General features: G+C 31.6%; 1 protein-coding gene across 1 annotated transcript in view; it reads left to right on the top strand.

The window, feature by feature from the left end:
- Positions 1-19,424, top strand: part of LOC142335002 (neuronal acetylcholine receptor subunit alpha-6-like) — a 45,426-nt gene that overhangs the window by 8,180 nt on the left and 17,822 nt on the right. Inside the window, exons 2-3 of the mRNA XM_075383330.1 lie at positions 11,626-11,822; positions 14,282-14,441. Coding sequence (XP_075239445.1) covers positions 11,626-11,822; positions 14,282-14,441 — 357 coding nt within the window. The remainder of the gene's footprint in view (positions 1-11,625; positions 11,823-14,281; positions 14,442-19,424) is intronic.

Here is a 19,424-nt window from a genome sequence, read left to right as displayed (position 1 = left end):
TAAAACCGTATATAAATCATAGAACATTCAAAAGTAGTTATAGAATATATGTATTTGATACTAGATATCAAAGTGATCATATAGGTCCACAACCAATACAACTTAATTTTAAATTTAGTGCTGCAGTTGCCGATGTTATATGTCATGCATTAGTATTAACTAGAAAGGTTTTAAGTGTTAGTAGTGATGGTAATAAGATGGTTGATATCATATCATAGATATAATTATAACTGAAGTCCTTATCATTGTTTCCTACTAGTCTTAACAAAACCTTTAGCATAAATAGTATCTAATTTCTTTTTATTCTCTAGAGATAAGCCTCTAGCTTCAAGTTTAGTTTGTGGTTTGGGTTTAATCTTAGGCTTAGTCTTCGAGCTTCGCTCGCGGGTGAAACCCGTAGGCTTAGTCTTAACAACAAAAGGATTATACTTTTTAACTTCCATTATTTTTTATATATCGAAATGAGTCTTTTAAATAATTTCAAAACCAATTCATATTGTGTTGGTGGCAGACATTATAGTGGCACTAATAACATAAGAGGAGTTATCTCAGCCAAAGGAACTAAGATGTTAAAAGGTAATTGTGTTAAGTGTAATAGAAATAAATCAATGACAGTATCTGATGCAACAATAGAAGCAGAGGGATTGAAAGATTTCTTTAAAAGTGTTGGTAGAGCTACAGTTAACTTTGGAAAGAAAGTTGCTAATAATCCAATAAGAGCATTAGAGATTGCAAGTAAAATAGGAACTGCAGCGGCATCTAGAAACCCTAGAGCTGCTTTATCAGCCACACCTGATTTTATTAAATTTGCAACTACTGGTGAAGGTATAAAGGTAGTACAAAAAGGAAGAGGTTTATACTTAGGTACAAAGAAAAGATAATTATTTGATTATGATTATATTTATGTTTATGTTTATGATTACGATTATCGGTAAATATTTATACTAATATTATTATTACTAAAGACATTGTTATTACTAAACACTAATAACTTTAGTTTAAAAAAACACTTAATTTATTTTTCTTGTTCTTCTTATAATCCTCATATACCTTGACTAATTCTTTATATTCATCATTATCTATTTCATTATCATTCATTGATTTAGTATATAGTTTATTAAATTTATCACTAAATTGTTTAGCTAGAATATACATTTGTGAATACTTTATAATTTTCTTTCTTATTTTAGTATTAATTGTTTTTGATAATGAACCACAAACAGTTGCTGTAGCAAAAGCTGTGGGTATAGAATAAGGTAATCCTATAACTGTTAATGCAACTGATGTTATTGTTGCTGTTGTTGCAATTGATGATAATAGTATTTCTGTTATCTCAGCTACGTTAATATAATTTTTATATCTACTTAACTTCTTATCAAAATTATTAGTTTCAGTTTCATAATAATTTCTAATATCTTTTATAATGTTAATATTGTTGTTAAATTTATTATTAGCTTGAATCTTTTCATTTATCTGCTGTTCATTGACAGCAGCAGCTTCGCGCATCAACCGTTCTGATACTGATGATAAATCTGGATACAGTAAGCTCTCACTCGGTGCTGTTGGCTGGCTCATTTTCATTAGTAAAAAAACTTTCTATTTCTTTCGTTATATCTTCTTGTTTAAATCCATAATGCATCTCAAGTCTATCTTGATCTTTATTATCAAGTAATTTACTTCGTAAAAGTGTAAAAATTATATATTGTACTATAACACCTCTAAGAGATTTATTGTATTCTTTCATTTCCCTTAGACCATTAGTAAAGATATCATCTAAATGTATGTTAGTAATATTTTGATTAAATTTATTATTATCAGATTCTTGTTTTAATTGATTATATTTAGAGATAGTATCAGCAGCAACTTTATTACAAAAGTTAACAGTATTTGTGACTTCATTTGCTGATTTAATGAATTCTTTAATTAGATTTTCATTAACTTGTGTTTCATTTAGTTGTAATGTTTTAATTGTAACTTTATCAAAATCACCTTTTCTTAGTTCAGTTATGTTTCTACTTAAAATTTCTATTTTATTAGGAGAGGATAATAAGTTATTGTCACAATACTCTTTGTTAACCACATCCTTTTCATCTAACGGAGGATGTACATTTGTAATTTTATAGGTATCCTTCATGTCAATATTATCATTATCTTCTAGGAATAACCCACGAGCCTTACTTAGTGTTAGGTTGTTTGTTGATGTTAATCCGAGAAGTGAGTTCCCTGATTGATTTTTAGCCTGGTTAAATCTATTTCTTGTCATTATTTATATTAAGAAATATCTATATTTAATGATTCTAAAACTTTATTATTAGATTCAAAGTCAAACTCGGATTTTAATAATTCCTGTTCGTAATAATTACCTTCTATTATCTCTCCATTAATATCTTCTATTTTATATGTTGGTGGTTGTGTTTTTAGAACTTCATTAACTTTAAACAGTTCTCTATTCCAATTAGAAGTGTAACCTTTAGAGAAGATATTACGTTTATCTGCGTTTCTAACATAATCACCAACTTTAAATTTTGGCTTAATATTCTTAAATTTAAAAGTGTATTTAACCTTATCAGGATTATTAGAAGCATCAACTGGTGTCATATTAACTGTTGAATGAATGTTATTGTTATATGTTAAGACTGCATCATCTAATATATTTACCCAATTACCATCACCATTGACGAACATTGGTTTATTTATTATGTGTAATAATGTTCTATTGAATCTCTCTATAAACACAGCTTTTAAATCACTATAAGTAGAATATAGTTCTGTTTCATATTCCTTAAGTAAAGATTTAAATGTTTTATTGTAAAACTCACTACCTCTATCTACCCATAACTTTTCTGGTTTTCTACTTTCAGAGCCACCTTGTGGAATTTCGCCTAATACTAATTTAAAGCCATTAGTTATAGATAAACCAGATTTATTCTTTAATGGAATAGCCCATGCATATTTTGTGAATATATCTATAACTGCTAATATAAACTTATAATTATTATTGTATTTACTTAAAGATGACTTATCAATTAAATCAGCTGACCATGTTTCATCTTTATATAATAGTATTATTCTTTCTCGTCTAAACTTTGTTATTTAGGGGTTGAATACTTCTTTAGCTAGGAGTTGTTGTTGTTGTTTATCCATCATTATGCGCGTAGTCAGGTTTACCCTTTATTTACCATAGTTAAAAACAAAATTATCTAGTTGTTCTTGATTAATAATATTTATTGATAATAGTTGCTTAGATATATCTAGCATTTCATCCTATAATCCGTCATGACCAGCTTTTGTTTCTAGTATTAATAATTCTAATCTTTCCACTAAATTATTTGGATCTGCAAAGCAGGTTCCCTGATCCACGTAGTGGTGACAACTTTGCTGGTTGGTATCTAACCCTCTGCCAAATATATCATCTCTTACTTCCATTAAACGTTTTATTGTTCTATATCTAGCGCTTTTCTTATCTCCTTTTCCTAAATCATATCTAATATCCTTTAAAAACCTTTTAATTTTGTTTTCATCTTCTTCGATATCATCGTTATATGTTACATTTGGGTTAGTGAGAAATTCAATAAATCCTTCTGAGAATTCGTATATATTATCCCTAACTAAAAATGCACCCTGCTCTAGGGTTATATCAACACCATTCATTTTGTATCTTCTAGTAGGCAAATCTACAAGATTTAATTTTAATTGAGGATTAGTTTGGGTACCCATTTTATGAAGATTCTTGGCTATCTTTGTATTAACAAAAACTGGTGCTATTTCTTGAGTTTCCTCTATGGTCCCTTTAAACGTTTCATTAATCTTAGAAGTGTTTTCACTGATCTGGGAAACAGCTTCCTGGATCCGTGAAGCGGTTTCACCCATCTGAGAAGCGGCTTCTCCTATCTGAAAACCAGCTTGTTCGATCATCTTAGTTTGTTTATCCAACTCTTGATTTTGCCAATCTATTGCTCTTAATGTTTGTTCATTATGAGCTAGCCATGTTTCATTGTTTGCATTTAGTGTTTTAGTTAAAGGATCAAATAACTCTTCTATTTCACCATAATTTTCTTGTTGTTTTAATTTATCTTCTAATCTATTCTTTCTGTTTTGTCTTTCTAAATAATTTAATTCTATAAGTGTTTCTAGTTTAGTCATTTTTATAAAAAATAATTATCACAATGCATTATATAATCTAATAGCGGCTTCAATAAACTTTCTATCATCATTAATTGTTATTTCTTTAATAAACTTATTATAATTAGTTATAACTTTACTTCAATCTGGGAACCAGCTTCGCTGATATTATATTTCTTTGCATGTTCTAAGAATCTTTGTTTTGTATGATGAAACCTATATCTATGGAGATATATGCATAACCTACAATAGAAATGTTTAAATCTATACTGAGAGATGTGTTTATTTACTTTACACATTCTGCATACTAAATATTGATTAGGATCATTATGATGCTTACTCAAATGATCATGTCTCTCTCTATATGTTATAATTTCCTTACATACAAAACATTGGAATGGTTTACTCTGACAATCGTCGCAACACCAACACCATGCCTTATTTTTACATTTTTATCACATTTGATGCTAATCATTTTTACAGTATTGAAAAGATATATAAATAATTTTATTTCAAAATTTGGTATATAAAAATGAATGAACAAGATTATACCGGTTACATTCATTCCACTAGTGAGCAAGTCCAATCTGTAAGTGAGCGAGCTCAATCTCATGGACAAGTCCAATTTGGGGGTGGACATACTCAATCTAGTGATAGTAGTACAGCTATCCAAATGTTAAAAAACAAAAACAAACCAAGGGAAGAAATCAAACCTGAAGATAAAGAACAACAAAAGAGGGAAGCAGAAAAAGGTTTAGAAGCAATCAGAAGGTTTAATCAGGTAAATGAAGAAGTAAAAGAGTTGCATGATAAACAGGTTGCTAAAACAAAACAAAGGAGTGAGGATATGAAAAATCTAATGCTTGAGGCTGAGGCTAAATATCATCCAGATTTAGATCTGCGAAGCAGTTTGGTAAACCACGAGCAAAGCTCGTTCACTGATCAGTCTAAAGACTTAGATCTGCGAAACAGTTTCATTGATCAATCTAAAGATTCAGATAGAGATTCAGATAGAGATTCATCCGATGATTTTGTCCAAAAGCCTAAAACAAATAAGTTTAAATGTGAAGAATGTAATGAAGAGTTAACTCAAAAGAATTCTCATAGACACACTCAATCACTTAAACATAAAAAGAATGTACGATTATACAATAGAAATAAAACTATTGAGAGTGCTAATGAGGATGGAATAAAATTTACTAATGAAGATATAGAGCAAAAGATAAATGAACAGTATACACGAAGTGGTTACACCAATTCTGAACTAGAGGGAATAAAAGTATTGTGATAGTTGTGATATGTATCTTGATAACAATACTGCTTATAATAAACATGTGACAACATTAAAACATAAGAATAATGTAAGACTAAATGATGGAGAGATAATAAAAAATGGAGATAAGTTTGATTGTATAACATGCAAGACTAGTCTAAGTCAATATAGTGTGGAACAACATTTTAAAACAAAGATGCATCTAGATAATGTTGTAGGAATAACTAAAGATAATGATAATGATAGAGACAGTTCAGGTTATTGTGGTATATGTAATACTAGATATGGTAATAAAAATGAACACAATGAATTAGATCATCATAAAGAAAAGGTTAAACAGAAAAAGCTTACTGATAGAAAGTGGAGAGAGAAAGTAAATGAATTAGGATTAGATCTTAACATGAAGCATAATCAAATAATAATAACGAGTAGTGATCATGAAGATCCTAAATTCTTGAACATACTAGAGTCATTGCATAATATACATCCATATATTAAGTTTAACACCTTTGATGTAGTTAAGTAGACAAAACCTACAGATGATCAAATAGAAGAAAACGAATTCACATTTAGACTAATGACTAGACAATATAATGGTCCTAATGATTTGGATATGTTGAATAGTGAACTAGAGACTAGAATGCAAGAACAAGAGATGAATCAATCTGGATGGAGTATGCAAAGATTTATCAAAAGAACTCTGTATATACACAGGTTTTATCCTACTGGTGGATGTACTACTGAGTTACCATTAACATCTAGATATATACTTAATATAAAGAATACTGATAACAAATGTCTATTGTGGTGTTTAATTGCTTATCTACATCCTGCTAAAGATCATTCCTATAGAGTTAGTAATTATAATAAACCAGAATATATTGATGAGATAAAATTACCAAATGGGGTTACACCTCCATATGATTATTATCATTTAAAGAAAATACAAGAATTAAATAAAGATAAAGTATTATTTAATGTATTTAATCTAATTAAAAATAAAACTATTAATTTTGTATTAATCAATCATAATGATTCTAAAGGATGTAATATATTATTTTGGGATAATCATTACTTCCTATGTAAAGATGTATCATTCCTATTAAGAAAATCAACTAAACATAAATGTTATCCATGTCTGAAGTGTTGTGTATCATTTAGAACAGAAGATGCATTAAATAAACATTTAGAGATGTGTAATAATACTGGAAGAAGAACATTCCATAAAGATGAATATCTGAAGTTTGATAAGTTCCATTATAAGAATAGAGTACCATTTGCTATGTATTATGATTTTGAATGTATAATAAAAAATGGGAAACACTTACCTATTGCCTGTGGATTATATTTAAGAAGTGACTATCCTGATATATTAGAAGATAAGTTTGAATGTTATTGTGGAGAAAAAGTAGTTGAATGGTTTGTAGAAAGAGTAGATTATTACAATAAATTATTAAAGATATTTTTAGTATAAATATTCCAATGAAAGAAGAGACTATTACTCCGTTATATAGTATATGTTATTATTGTAATGAGGAAATGGGTGAAGAAGTTGTTAGAGATCATGATCATCTAAATGGTAAATTTAGAGGATATGCTCACAATAAATGTAACCTCCAAGCTAAGAATAATATTGTACCAATGTATGCATTTAATTCTTCTAATTATGATAATCACCTATTTATAACTAAACTAGCAAAGAAGACCAGAGTTAAAGTATTAACTAAAACTGATGAGAATTATACTAGTATTGATATGGGTTATGTTAAAGCATTAGATATGTTCAGGTTCTTCCATCCACTTAGCTTAGATGCCATAAGTAAGACATTGAGTAATGAAGAATGTATAACATTAAATAAATGCGGCTTAGAAAGACGTAAAGGTATATTCCCATATGAATGGTTTGATAGTATAGATAAACTACATGAAACAGCACTACCACCTAAGGAAGCATTCGATTCTAAGTTGAAACAAAGTGATATTACAGATAAAGAATATAAGCAAGCAATTGATTGTTGGAAAGATACTAATTGTGAGACAATAAAGGATTATATGATGTTATATCTTAAAACAGATGTATTGTTATCAGTTGATGTATTTGAGAAACTTAGAGCTATGTGTTTAGAATATTATGAAATAGATCCATGTTACACTTATTCTACTCCTGGGTTAACCTGGTTGTGTGGGTTGAAATATACTATTGTTTGGCTTAAGTATTATAAAGAAAATACAGTTAATATTTATGATACAATACAACACGGTATAAGAGGTGGGTTAGCTTCAGTATTAGGTAATTGTCATGTAAAATGTAAAAATAAAGAAATAGATCCTGAGTGTACAGGGACAGAGAATTATTTAAAGTATTTAGACTTCAACTCATTGTATGCTTCTGCTATGGTACAACCTTTACCTACTGGTGAGATCAGAGTATGTGAAGATCTGGCATACACTAAATCTAGCTCTAATACTGGATACATCTATACAATTGATATAAAGTATAATGATGAGTTGAGACAGAAAACAAAGAAATATCCATTCTTTCCTGAAAAGACAAAAGCAAACATTGATCAGTTTACAGATTATCAAAATGAAAATAAAAAAGGATATAAACCTAATGAGAAGTTAATGCTAAAGTTAACAGATAAAGAAAACTATGTAATAGATGGAGAGATGTTAGATTGGTATTTAGATCATGGTTTAAAATTGGAAGATATTACAATTAAACAAAAATTAGAATATAATAAGAGTGAATGGTTAAAACCTTATATAGAGTTCAATATTCAGAAAAGAAAAGAAGCTAAAGCTAATGGTGATAAATTTGGAGATGTATTCTTTAAACTAATGAATAATGCCTTTTATGGAAAAACAATAGAAAATGTTTATAATAGACAAGATGTAGAATTAGTTAATGATGTAGATAGATATATTAAATTAGTAGAAAATATTAGTTTTAAATATGCTGTAGAGTTTGATGATGATCTAGTAGCTGTACATAAAACAAGAGGTAATGTTAAATTAGATAAGTTTAATTATATTGGATTTGTTATATTAGAAAAAGCTAAACTATTCATGTATAAAGCCATATATGATTACTTTGAGAAAGAGTTAGATTGTAGTTATCATTACACAGATACTGATAGTATATTTATAAACATAAATGTTCCATTGGATAGTACTATAGAAAAAGAAATGAATAAGATAAAAGGTATATTGCATAATAATGAATTAGGTAAGATGAAAGATGAAATACCTAATGATACTATTATGGAAGCTTGTTTCCTTAAACCTAAAGCATATTGTTACAATACTGTTAAACGAGAAGAAGAGAAAAAGTTAAAAGGAATAACTAAGGCTACTATTATAAACCAAATAAATTTAGAAGATTATACTAATGCTAAATATAAAGGTAAAAGTAAATATGTAACTAATTATACTATTGATAGCAAAAGGCATATTTTAGAAACAAAAGAACAATATAAAATAGCTTTAGATCCATTTGATGATAAAGGTATTAAAGATAGTAATTGTGAGTTTAGGTTCTATCAGTGAATTTGCAAAAGAATTTCGTTGAATTATAATATTGGTATGAGAACAAATAATAAATTATTATATTATTATAATATTTGTATGACAACATATATTAAATTATTTTTTATATTATTTTTTCTAAATCAAGTAAAAAATTACAAGAAAAAAAATTTTTGTGTAAATATCAGTCAAAATAAGGTAAATATGAAAAATGGAAAATTTGAGTAATATGTGTATATGTCTCCATGGCTCGGGGGCCCGGAGGCCATCATATACACATTACTAATAATTGCCTGCTTTTCTGCAATCAAATGCTTTTCCTGTGATAAACTTTAAAACAAATCTCCCAGGTTAAGCTTCCACGCCGGCGTGACCTCTGATTATGCAATATTCAAGTGGATACTTGAGCACTCTGCGCGGAAACTTCATCGTATGCAAAAAGATTTCAAGCGCACGAAATTCTGATGGATAACAACTTTGACAGTAGTATAGATTTTGTCTGATCAAAATTTTTGGGAGATTTTTTTAGTCTGATTACAGATAGATTCACACAAGAATCTGATCAGAGGCTGTTTCACCATAGCCTGACCACAAGCTGTTTGAACATACAAAAATCGAACAGAGGGCGAAGTTCAGATCATGATTTTGAGCTGATCAGGGGTGCTTTGTTGATTCCTAACGCACACAAAGCTGATCAGAGTCACTTTTGAACGCATGGACAACGATATAAATAAAATCACAAAGGCGTGTTTGAAAATTTAAGCTATTGAACAGTTTTTGAGATAACGCTTATTTTCTCGTCCAGGATGGAGACCCACAAAAGCAGAGTAGGAAAAAAAACTATAGGAGAATTGAGCACGGGTTAAGATCAAACCTCGTCGTAAGATTCTCCACAAAAAAACAAAAGATTTGAGTTATATAAAACAAAAATTTGACTAGTAAAATAAATGCAGACTCAAATAGTAAAGCAACTGACAGCGCGCTTGGTTAAGAAGAAATGGCTTTCGTTTTTGAAAAGTGTTTAATATCAATTTTGAGTAATCGTTAAAATTATTTTTAAATTTTTATGAAAACCTCTGGCCTGGCAGGTCGTTTTAACCGGAAAAAAATGAATTAAGCTGTTTTGGCGACAGAGGGGATGGCATATTATCAAACTTAATAACAGTGAGTGATCTTCTTTTAAACTGTCAAATTTAGGTCAAATTTTGAAATATTTATTGATTCAATGGAAAATGAAAAATTATGGATATCTAGTTGTTAGGGGGTCTATTCAGGCTCAACTACTGTGAAAATGGACCAGTACTGGATGCGAACCAGCATCTCTTACCTGCAAGCCTAGTGTGCTACCCATTTACATCAACTGTTTTTAAGCTCTCGAACTTGGGCATCTCTTATAACCCGTTCTCACGTTCTTTCTTGTTCCTCAAGGCTTCATTTCTCTAGCCAAGTATACGTTGAACAAGTAGAGCTTCTTCTCAAGCTATGTCAAACTTATCTTATGCACAATTTACATTAGGTTGTTCTCTCTCAACCTTCTAACACTAGTTATTGCACAAAATCTCGTCAAATTCTTGTCTAATGTCTTCTTGTTTCCGAGTTCCCAATACTCTTGACAGTGCTCTGGAAATGGTCTGTATCAAGATAGCACAAAGTTCTGAACAATTCTCTGAAACATGTCTCCTCAGAGGTTACTGAGTCTAGGACGGTCTGATTAAAGTTCGTTTCAGGCAATTCAACTTGGACTCCGTTTCATCACTACTGCGGCAACAAAATAAGATTTTCAGCTGCACAGAAAAGAATTTCTGGCAAAAACGAGAACGATATTTGTTGAGGACATCGTTCAGTGTTATTCCTCAATTAGTGTAATGAGAACCATTGAAACCGTAATGTGATATGGTCAACCATGACTGGTTCATTATTAGGCAGGATCAGAATTTAAATAGTTATTATAATCGCTGCCCGAGCTGTGATCCTGAGTGCATGCTACAATCCCCTATCCCTACCCGCACCCTGAAGATGTCCGTTCAAACCAGCCTGATCAGAATTAATTTTTATATCTTTTCCTTTTGGGCCCCTGTACGTTGTGCACTCCATTATGTGAAAATATGGCACGTACGTCTCGGGTGCAAATAATATACACCCAATAAGCATGGGGTGGGGGGTTTCACAAACGGAAAAAATTGTTAACACACACATCGACCTTGGGAACGTGTCCGAACAAAACAGTCCCAGAGAAAACAGTCCCAGACAAAACAGTCCCAAACAAAACAGTCCCAAACAAAACAGTCCCAAACAAAACAGTCCCAAACAAAACAGTCTCAGACAAATAAGGCAGACCCGATGTGCGCTCCTTTTACAGCCTTAAAGAATAAAGAGCTAGGGCTACTTATTTCTGCGCGCGAAGTAGACTTACCTATATCTCTAAGACTCTCTAAGACAGAGAGTAAACTTCTATTATTACGGTGGTTAAAAAGTATAGCACCGGAGTCAATGGTATACACATGGTGTATATAACTAAAAGACTGACTACAGTTAGTTCTGTTCTCTCTATATAAAAGAGAATAGTGTCTTCTCAGTCTCTGATTGGTTGAAGGTGCACGCACATTCAGTATTTCCACTGCTGCACAAAGCAGTCCAAAATTGGTGCTATTTCGTCTGGGATTGTTTTGTCTATTTTGACCCATGGGAGAGGTATTTTTCAGGAGTCTACTGGCTTCGATATGGGAAACGTGACTTGTGGACACCGGATATTCTGCCGTACAACGATGTGGGAGATCATGAACCACAGAATTTCGAGAGTACAATCCCACTTCTGGTTCGCTATGACGGACTCGTTTCTCTAAGACAGCCATCTGACTACCAGGAACAACTTTTTACTTTTTATCCAAATCTAACAACTGTCCAAAAAGAATTTTTGAGCAGATTGAACTTATAGAGTTATGTTGAACAATTTTCAAATTGATTTTACGTGAAAATACTCAGATGTTTTTCAAAAAAAACGACGTACGCGGCTCTGTTTTTTTAAATTGGTATAGTAATTTTTTTTCTATTGTTTTGCTTTTTTTACTCTTATATTATTACATACTGGTCGCTGTGTTATATTGAGCTAGCCGCATAGTTGTTTTTCTTTACGTGAAGAAGCTTGTATCGAGACCTCTTTTAGAAAAAAATATTATTTAAACAACGATTTCCAACGATTTTGAACAGAATAAACAGGAGCTTTCTAGCGTTTAGAAAAAAGGAACAAAACATTCTCACTAATATTTGACTTGTTTGTCTAGTTTGCTCACGTGCGTTGTCGATAATTCTGAAATCAGTGTCGCAATTTTTTAAAATGTTTACTGATTATAGCAAGTTTCACAAAAGAGCAAAATCAATTAATCAGTTGTACATAATGTGTTTACTCACGCCTTTACTTTCTTCAGCTTTTCTCAATTCTTCTTCATTTATCACTTAGTTTATTTTCCTTCGTAATTTGTCAGCTAGTTTTTTTGAAAGATATCTTCAAAACAGGTTTAATTCATCGAAGCCCTTAAAATCGAAACTAAACAATTTTATAGGATTTGCTCATCCCCTCACAGCTGCAGCTACCTTCAAATTGACAGACAACAAACGGCAAAAATTTTCCTCGAAGTTACGTCATTTTATGCGAACCTTTGTGGCTAGTGAAAAATACCGGCTACACTCAGACTTAGACCTCAAAATAAGGCAAAAAAGCCCTTTGGCTGTTTCTGTTTTGACGTTCAAATAGTAATTAACTTCAATACAATCAGTTGACTCAAAATTGTTCAGATTGCAAATTTATCTTCGCCTGCAAGCAATAATATGTACCATAATTCGGCTCTGCTCAGCCTTAAAGATCAAAATAAACCAATTTATCAATCCTCCGCTTAAAAGTTATTGAGTGTTCTAACATTTCTGAAAAGCGTTCTAGGTCGACAAAAATTGCGCGTTTTGAGGTCATATATGGCACAGACAAAATAGATCCATATACCTATATCCAGACTTAGAAAAATTTTTTTAGAATGGTAACTTCTGTGAACAATTCAGAATGGTAAAAACTAGGAAACTAATTCAGTTATTGCTCGGGTTCACCCTTCTTTGAAACCATGAAAAGACCTTAAACGGTTCTTGGAAAACATACGTAAGAGCATAAATGGTTCCAAGAAGGACCAAAATTTCTTGCATGTTTTTGCTTCGGTTTCTATGAACCATAAATGGTTTTGCGTATCGTTTCAAAGATTTAAACAAGTTAGCAGAAAATTGTCGAAAACATAGGAAAAGATTCTTTTTGAACAATCTTTCAGTAAAAAGAATCAATATAGAGCGGAAAGAAGCAATGATGTTGCCCAGTCAACAAATTTTTCGTATTAAAACGTTCGAAATTTTTCTAGTGTTTTTTCTGAATTCTCTTTAACATGTTGTAAAAGGTTTTTGGAGTAAAAAAATGAATTGCACAAAAAATTTTATGATCTTTTATGGCCCATAAAAGTCTATGGTCTTGGATATGGTATCCAAAACACCATAAAATTTGTTTCATGAGTAGTTTTTGGATCGCGTTTTTTCGTTTGAAACCCGCATAGGGTGTCGTTGCACTACGTGATCCACAAGACGTCAATTGAGATCACCTTTAAGTTTTATATGGTCTTATGTATGGTATCAAAGAAGCCTAACAACCATACGTTTTACGTATGGTTTCCAAGAAACATTTATCCTGGTCAACCCGGGTGTACATGGAAAACTTTTATTGCTGATCTCCAACTATACAACAGTCTTTATATGTGGTTTGAATTTGTCACGTTGTCAATTGGCATTTATCTAATGACGAGTAGTTCTCACTCCACTGCCAATCTGGCAAAAACAATATCAATCATGTTAACCAAACAAATCACATAAATCGGCATGAAAATAAATTAAATTATATTTCGCAAAAATAAGAATTGGAATTTGTCTCAAAATTTGCAGAGTGAAAATTGGCAAAAGCATTCCAAATCCGTAAAACTTTAAAGTAGGGCAAAATTGATTAAGTCCAAATATTCAAAACAATTGCCAACATGATCTGTTTTTGATATCTATCATTATGAAATGAAAAAAATAATTCCTGCTGAAACAAATAATTGGAGCTTATGAAACAACTTTTTTGGAGAACAAAAAGAGCAACTCTAGTTGCGCTCGCATTGCAACAGAAGTGGTAGACTTTTGATTACATAAGATGTCCAAAATTCATAACTATAAAGAAATTGCTGCAAAATTGTGCCAAATGCAGTACCAAACTCAACTTAAAAAAGTGTATTAATTAGCTACGAATATTTTGATGGTAACAGTGGGTAAAAAGTTGTTGATTTGGTAATGATGTAGACAACATGTTCACTGGACGTGACTAAATTCCCCTTCGATGAACAGACCTGTTACATCCAGATGGGATCCTGGATGCACAATGCTTCCTATGTGCGTGTGGACTGTGACCCACATGTCAATCTAGCCTCATACGTCACAGACTCGCTTTGGACGTTAGAAAGTATGTGTACCATTTCATTCATGTCCGCATTGCGATTTTCGGCAATTCGCTGCTAAAATTTTTTCACGTTTATTTCACCAACAAAACGATTGAAGTGAATGTCGAAAAGATTTGATGCGAATGGCTGTTAATGTGATGAAAGCGGTGAAAAAATCACAGTCGTTCACTTACAAAAATTTATTACTTAAAATTATGTTGACAGCAAGGACGTTAGCTAACTTTAAATAGCGCATAATGTTTCGATCTTGTTTATCCGCATTCTTAGCTGAAATCTCTACAATGGAAATAGAGATAGACTAGCTTCAAAAATCAAAAAGTTGTAACCATTTTCTATTTAAATTCTGACAGATTCTTAAAGAGAGAGACGTGTGAACAAAAATGGGTTAATATCAGTGAGATCAAACGTTTGTATTTCACTAGAATGAACACTACAACAAACAAAACATTTTTTAAAGCAAATTTGTCGAGAAAGAGAAAGCAATATTTATCAAGTAACTAACTAAGTTTACTTACCCAGGTTTAGGTGCGCGACCCTAGACTGCTCTGATCAGACCATTTTCCAGACTTTGCCCTATTATCAGACCATCTTGCGACCCAAAGCCCTCTGATTAGACCATAGTGCGACCCAAGAAATTGTACAACCATAGTGCGACCAAAAGAGTGAAGCTGCAGCGCCATTAAATTTAGGCAGTTGTTAAAGTGAGCGACAATTAGGGTAATGGAATCATATCAAGTGTAGTATTACGAGAGCCGTTACAAATGAACGGATAATTAATCGCGCATTAGAGCGAACGTATTTAGGCGCTAATTAACCATTCTTTCGCCGCGCGCTAAACAAACTAACGCTTGTTAAGACTACCAGTACACAAGTATTTAAACAACTCAGTTCGACTAATTTAAATAAGACAACTTTAGGCCTGGATCTCTTCGCTTATATCCAGGATAGAAAATTTACGCTGTTGAACGTAGGCGGCCTGTAAAACCACAGTTTCTTTTGATTTAAATTACTTCTGCTTTTGACAGTTGCAATGCAGATTTTTCCCCCCAAGTTCAATAAAGATGAAGCAGATTGCTTCAGGGGAAAAGACAATAGAGTCTCATAAAAAGCCCCCAAGAAAACCATAATTGTTGCGGTTTTAGAAGAGGGGAAAAGCAGAAAACAGGCGCCTGCGTGATCAATAATTGATGCTCTCAGCTTTTTAGATTTTTATTATTTTTTGGAGTTTCAATAATTTCTCCGTGAGATAAAAAAGAGTTAATTCTCTTGCCTTCTCGGCCAATAGGAAAATTAAGAAGCACCTCACTATGAACGTGAGTTTGTGATTCGCTCCCTATCGGCCCAAACGGAGCTGAGAGGAATTAATTGTTTCTCTCAGCGATGTGGGACGGAATAAAATTAGAGAGACAGAAATCACTCCCAGAAGCAAGCAGCAGACAACTGCTTTCATTTTTCTCAAAATTTAACTTCACTTTAGCAATAAAATAGTCGAACAAAATTGTTTAATAACTTAGACAAATAATTCCAGATTTAATTTTATAACTTTCTTTTTCGACAAATAACATAACTGAAGAAAAACTCAAGTGAACGATCGCCCAGCAGCTCACCTCCATTTCACCACTACACAACTGGTAATTAGTAAGCTGTAATTTTATATTTACTCTTTTATAAATTAAATACTTTCAGCCCCCCAACTATTTTAAATTGAGACTTATAGCACAGACAGGTCTTAGGCATATATCTTTGCCTTCGATTTGTTATATCTTTTGTCAAATTTGACTGGCATACATAAAGAGATCCCGTATTGTGTGATCTGTAACAGCCCAGCCAAATTTGATAACTGGTGCAACCAGAGGAAAGAATCACGCCTGAATTTTTGTTTTTCTATCCGATCGGATTAAAATAGTAAAATAACCACTAGCACAGAAGTGAAAGCACACTAATAGACAAAAAAAAGAGTAATTTATATCAAATTTACGGCCGAAATACAGTAAATTTACATTAAAATAGTAACAGGCAACTGATTCTTTGCTCTAGTAAAATTGTTCTGACCCGGGTGGGGGTAATCTATGTCCGATTTTTAGTTTATTTATATAACAATTGAAGTACTTTCACATTTTATAATAGAAATTTAACCAAAAATCATCCCCCCAAAACCTATTTAGCCTAATTTTCACCCAATTGTCATCAAATTTATGGTTAAATGTTAGTATTTACACATTAAATAACCGAAATTCAACCAGATTCTATCCCCCCAAAACATATTTAATTTGATTTTAACCCAATTTTCACCAAATTTATGGTTGAATTTTAGTATTTTCACTCTAAATAATTGAAAGTTATACAAAATTCATCCCCCCATAACCTGTTTAGTCTATTTCTAACCCGATTTTGACCAAATTTATGGTTAAATTCTAGTATTTTTACTCTAAATAATCGGAATTTATACAGAATTTATCCCCACAAAACTTGTTTAGACTATTTCTGACCCGATTTGGACCAAATTTCTGATTAAATTGTAGCATATGCACTCCAAATAACCAAAAATCATCCAAGTTTCACCGCCTCAACACCTAATTAAACTAAATTTTAGCCGATTTTCACCAAATTCACAGCAGAATTTTAGCATTTTCACACTAAATAGCCGATTTTTAACCAGAAATCATCCCCCCAAATCATATTTAGAGTAACATATGTCTAATTTTTACTGAATTTTTGACCAAAATATAGCATTTTCAAACAATTTAACGTAAATTTAACCAGAATTCATCCCCCCAATACGTGTTTAGTGTTATTTATATCTAATTTTCTACACATTTAAGCACACGTTGTTGCATTTTCACATTAACTAACCCAATTTTGGTTAAATTTAAGCCTTCCTTAATTGAATATTCACTCTGTTTTATCAATTCCTTGACCCGGGTGGGGTAATATTAATCAAATTTTAACCAAATAAACATCATTTTAACCTAAATTCTCAAATATTAACCAGACTTTAACAAAATTAACGTCACTTTTATCATAATTTAACGGATACTAATCACATTTAGGCCTTAAAACATCATTCTTATCCAATTTTAACCAATATTACTCAAGAAAATAGCCATATTAACGTCATTTTTACACAAAATTAGTAAATATTAACCAAGTTATGACCACATAAATCTCAATAAGGCTCAAATTTAACAAAGAATAACGGGTTTTAAACTAAATTTTATCCCCCCAACATAGATTTTTAGCCTGAAAATAACATAAATTGATGAGAATTCCCCCATTTTAACCGGTTTCACAAGTACAATTTCACCAATAGAGGTTTTAAACAGTGCATGGACCAAACTGGAATAGTTATTGTAGAACATCTCAATCTAACAGCAATAGAAAACACTAGAAGGGGTAAAATAACACGGTTTATTACTGACGGAATTACTTTCTTAGCTATTTTCTACGTGTTTGAACATAATTCTCCCGCTGATTTTTGTATAACTTATGCATCTGAGAACCCAAATTTTCAGAATTTACTAACTTTGTTAAAAACTAAAAACAGTGTGATCGAGACTCCCCGCAGAAAATTTAGCCAATAATTAATTAAAAGAGCGTAAACTAGCCTTTTTAACCCAATTTGTACACAAATTTATCATAGAAAAGTTGTTGTCTCATGTTAAAATACGGTCATTAACAGACTCAAGCACTTTAGAAACAATATTTAAACACAATAATAGCTACAAAAATACTACTACTGATGTACTAAACATCCCGTACTAAACGTTTTTATACTGTCTTCTGTGTAATTTCATACAAAAATACATTAATAAAACAACAAAAACAAATGTTCTATGTTATTTATATGTCATATATTAAAGTAAACGTTCAAGATCTAAATATAAGTATTAAAGTACATAACAAAACAGGCAAAGTTTCATATTATTTAACTGACCAGAACAGAAACTTTTTATGCATTTACCATCACTCTTCTAGCGAAACAGAAACTGAAATCTACATAACTTACAAGTGGACCAACCCAAACTTTAAGGAACTTTTGTTTGCTCTAAGAAATCAGAACAGTGTGATAGAATTAGCATAAACGTTATCTTCTTGTGTGTGGATGAGCCACCAAAATAAAATTCCCCCGTTTGGTTTACAAATCTTAAAAATCATTAAACCCAAATACATCAACGTTTCTCCTGACGATCCGAGTTTACCAGATAGAGTTAAATTACTTATAAAAACAGAATTTGTCACACAAATTAGATTTTCAAAAATAAACAGATTTCACCAATACTCTGTTGAATTTAAACACTCTGAAAGCACTTATCCTTGGTTATTAAATTTTACCGTTGAGCAAACCGATATTTACTCTTGGGTTGAAATTTTTAGCACTGATAACGGCAAAAACTTTGAATTTAAAATACAACCATTAAACGGTCCTAAACAAATAAAATTCACAACACAAAACAAAAAGTTCAACTTTCTACTTTAGTATTAGTGTTTTATTACTTAATTGCTATAACAAAAATATTTTCTACACTAATTACCTAAACTAATAGTACTTTCGTATAAAATATTCTTTTCATATACTGAAACAAAACATGGCAGCGAACGTTGTTGCGTACCCCGACATAGCGTTAGAGAAATTTACAGGTTTAGACCCATCTGAAGATGCCCAGGAATTCTTTAATTTAATACAAAGCAAAATCCAATTCTCACTAGGAACAAGAGATCCTGCGGATGCTGATTTGCAACCAGCATACGACGCTAGACAAAAAGCATTGTTTGGTTCGGTTTTGCGTGGGCCCGCAGCCCAATGGTTTGAAACCTTAGCACCAGGTTTAGCATGGAGCGAAGTTAGAAATCAGTTCATTGACCGTTTTACTGATGCAAAAGACAAGTATAGGAAAAGAATTCAAGTCGAGAGTATTAAAAGGCAACCAGATGAGTTGATAAAAAGCTATACACACCGAGTGACAAAAGCAGTTGAAAAAGGATGG

The sequence above is a fragment of the Convolutriloba macropyga genome, chromosome 2, assembly GCF_964194025.1.
Source record: "Convolutriloba macropyga chromosome 2, txConMacr16.3, whole genome shotgun sequence".
In the NCBI taxonomy this organism is placed as follows: domain Eukaryota; kingdom Metazoa; phylum Xenacoelomorpha; order Acoela; family Convolutidae; genus Convolutriloba; species Convolutriloba macropyga.
This window is presented reverse-complemented; position numbering and strand designations above follow the sequence as displayed.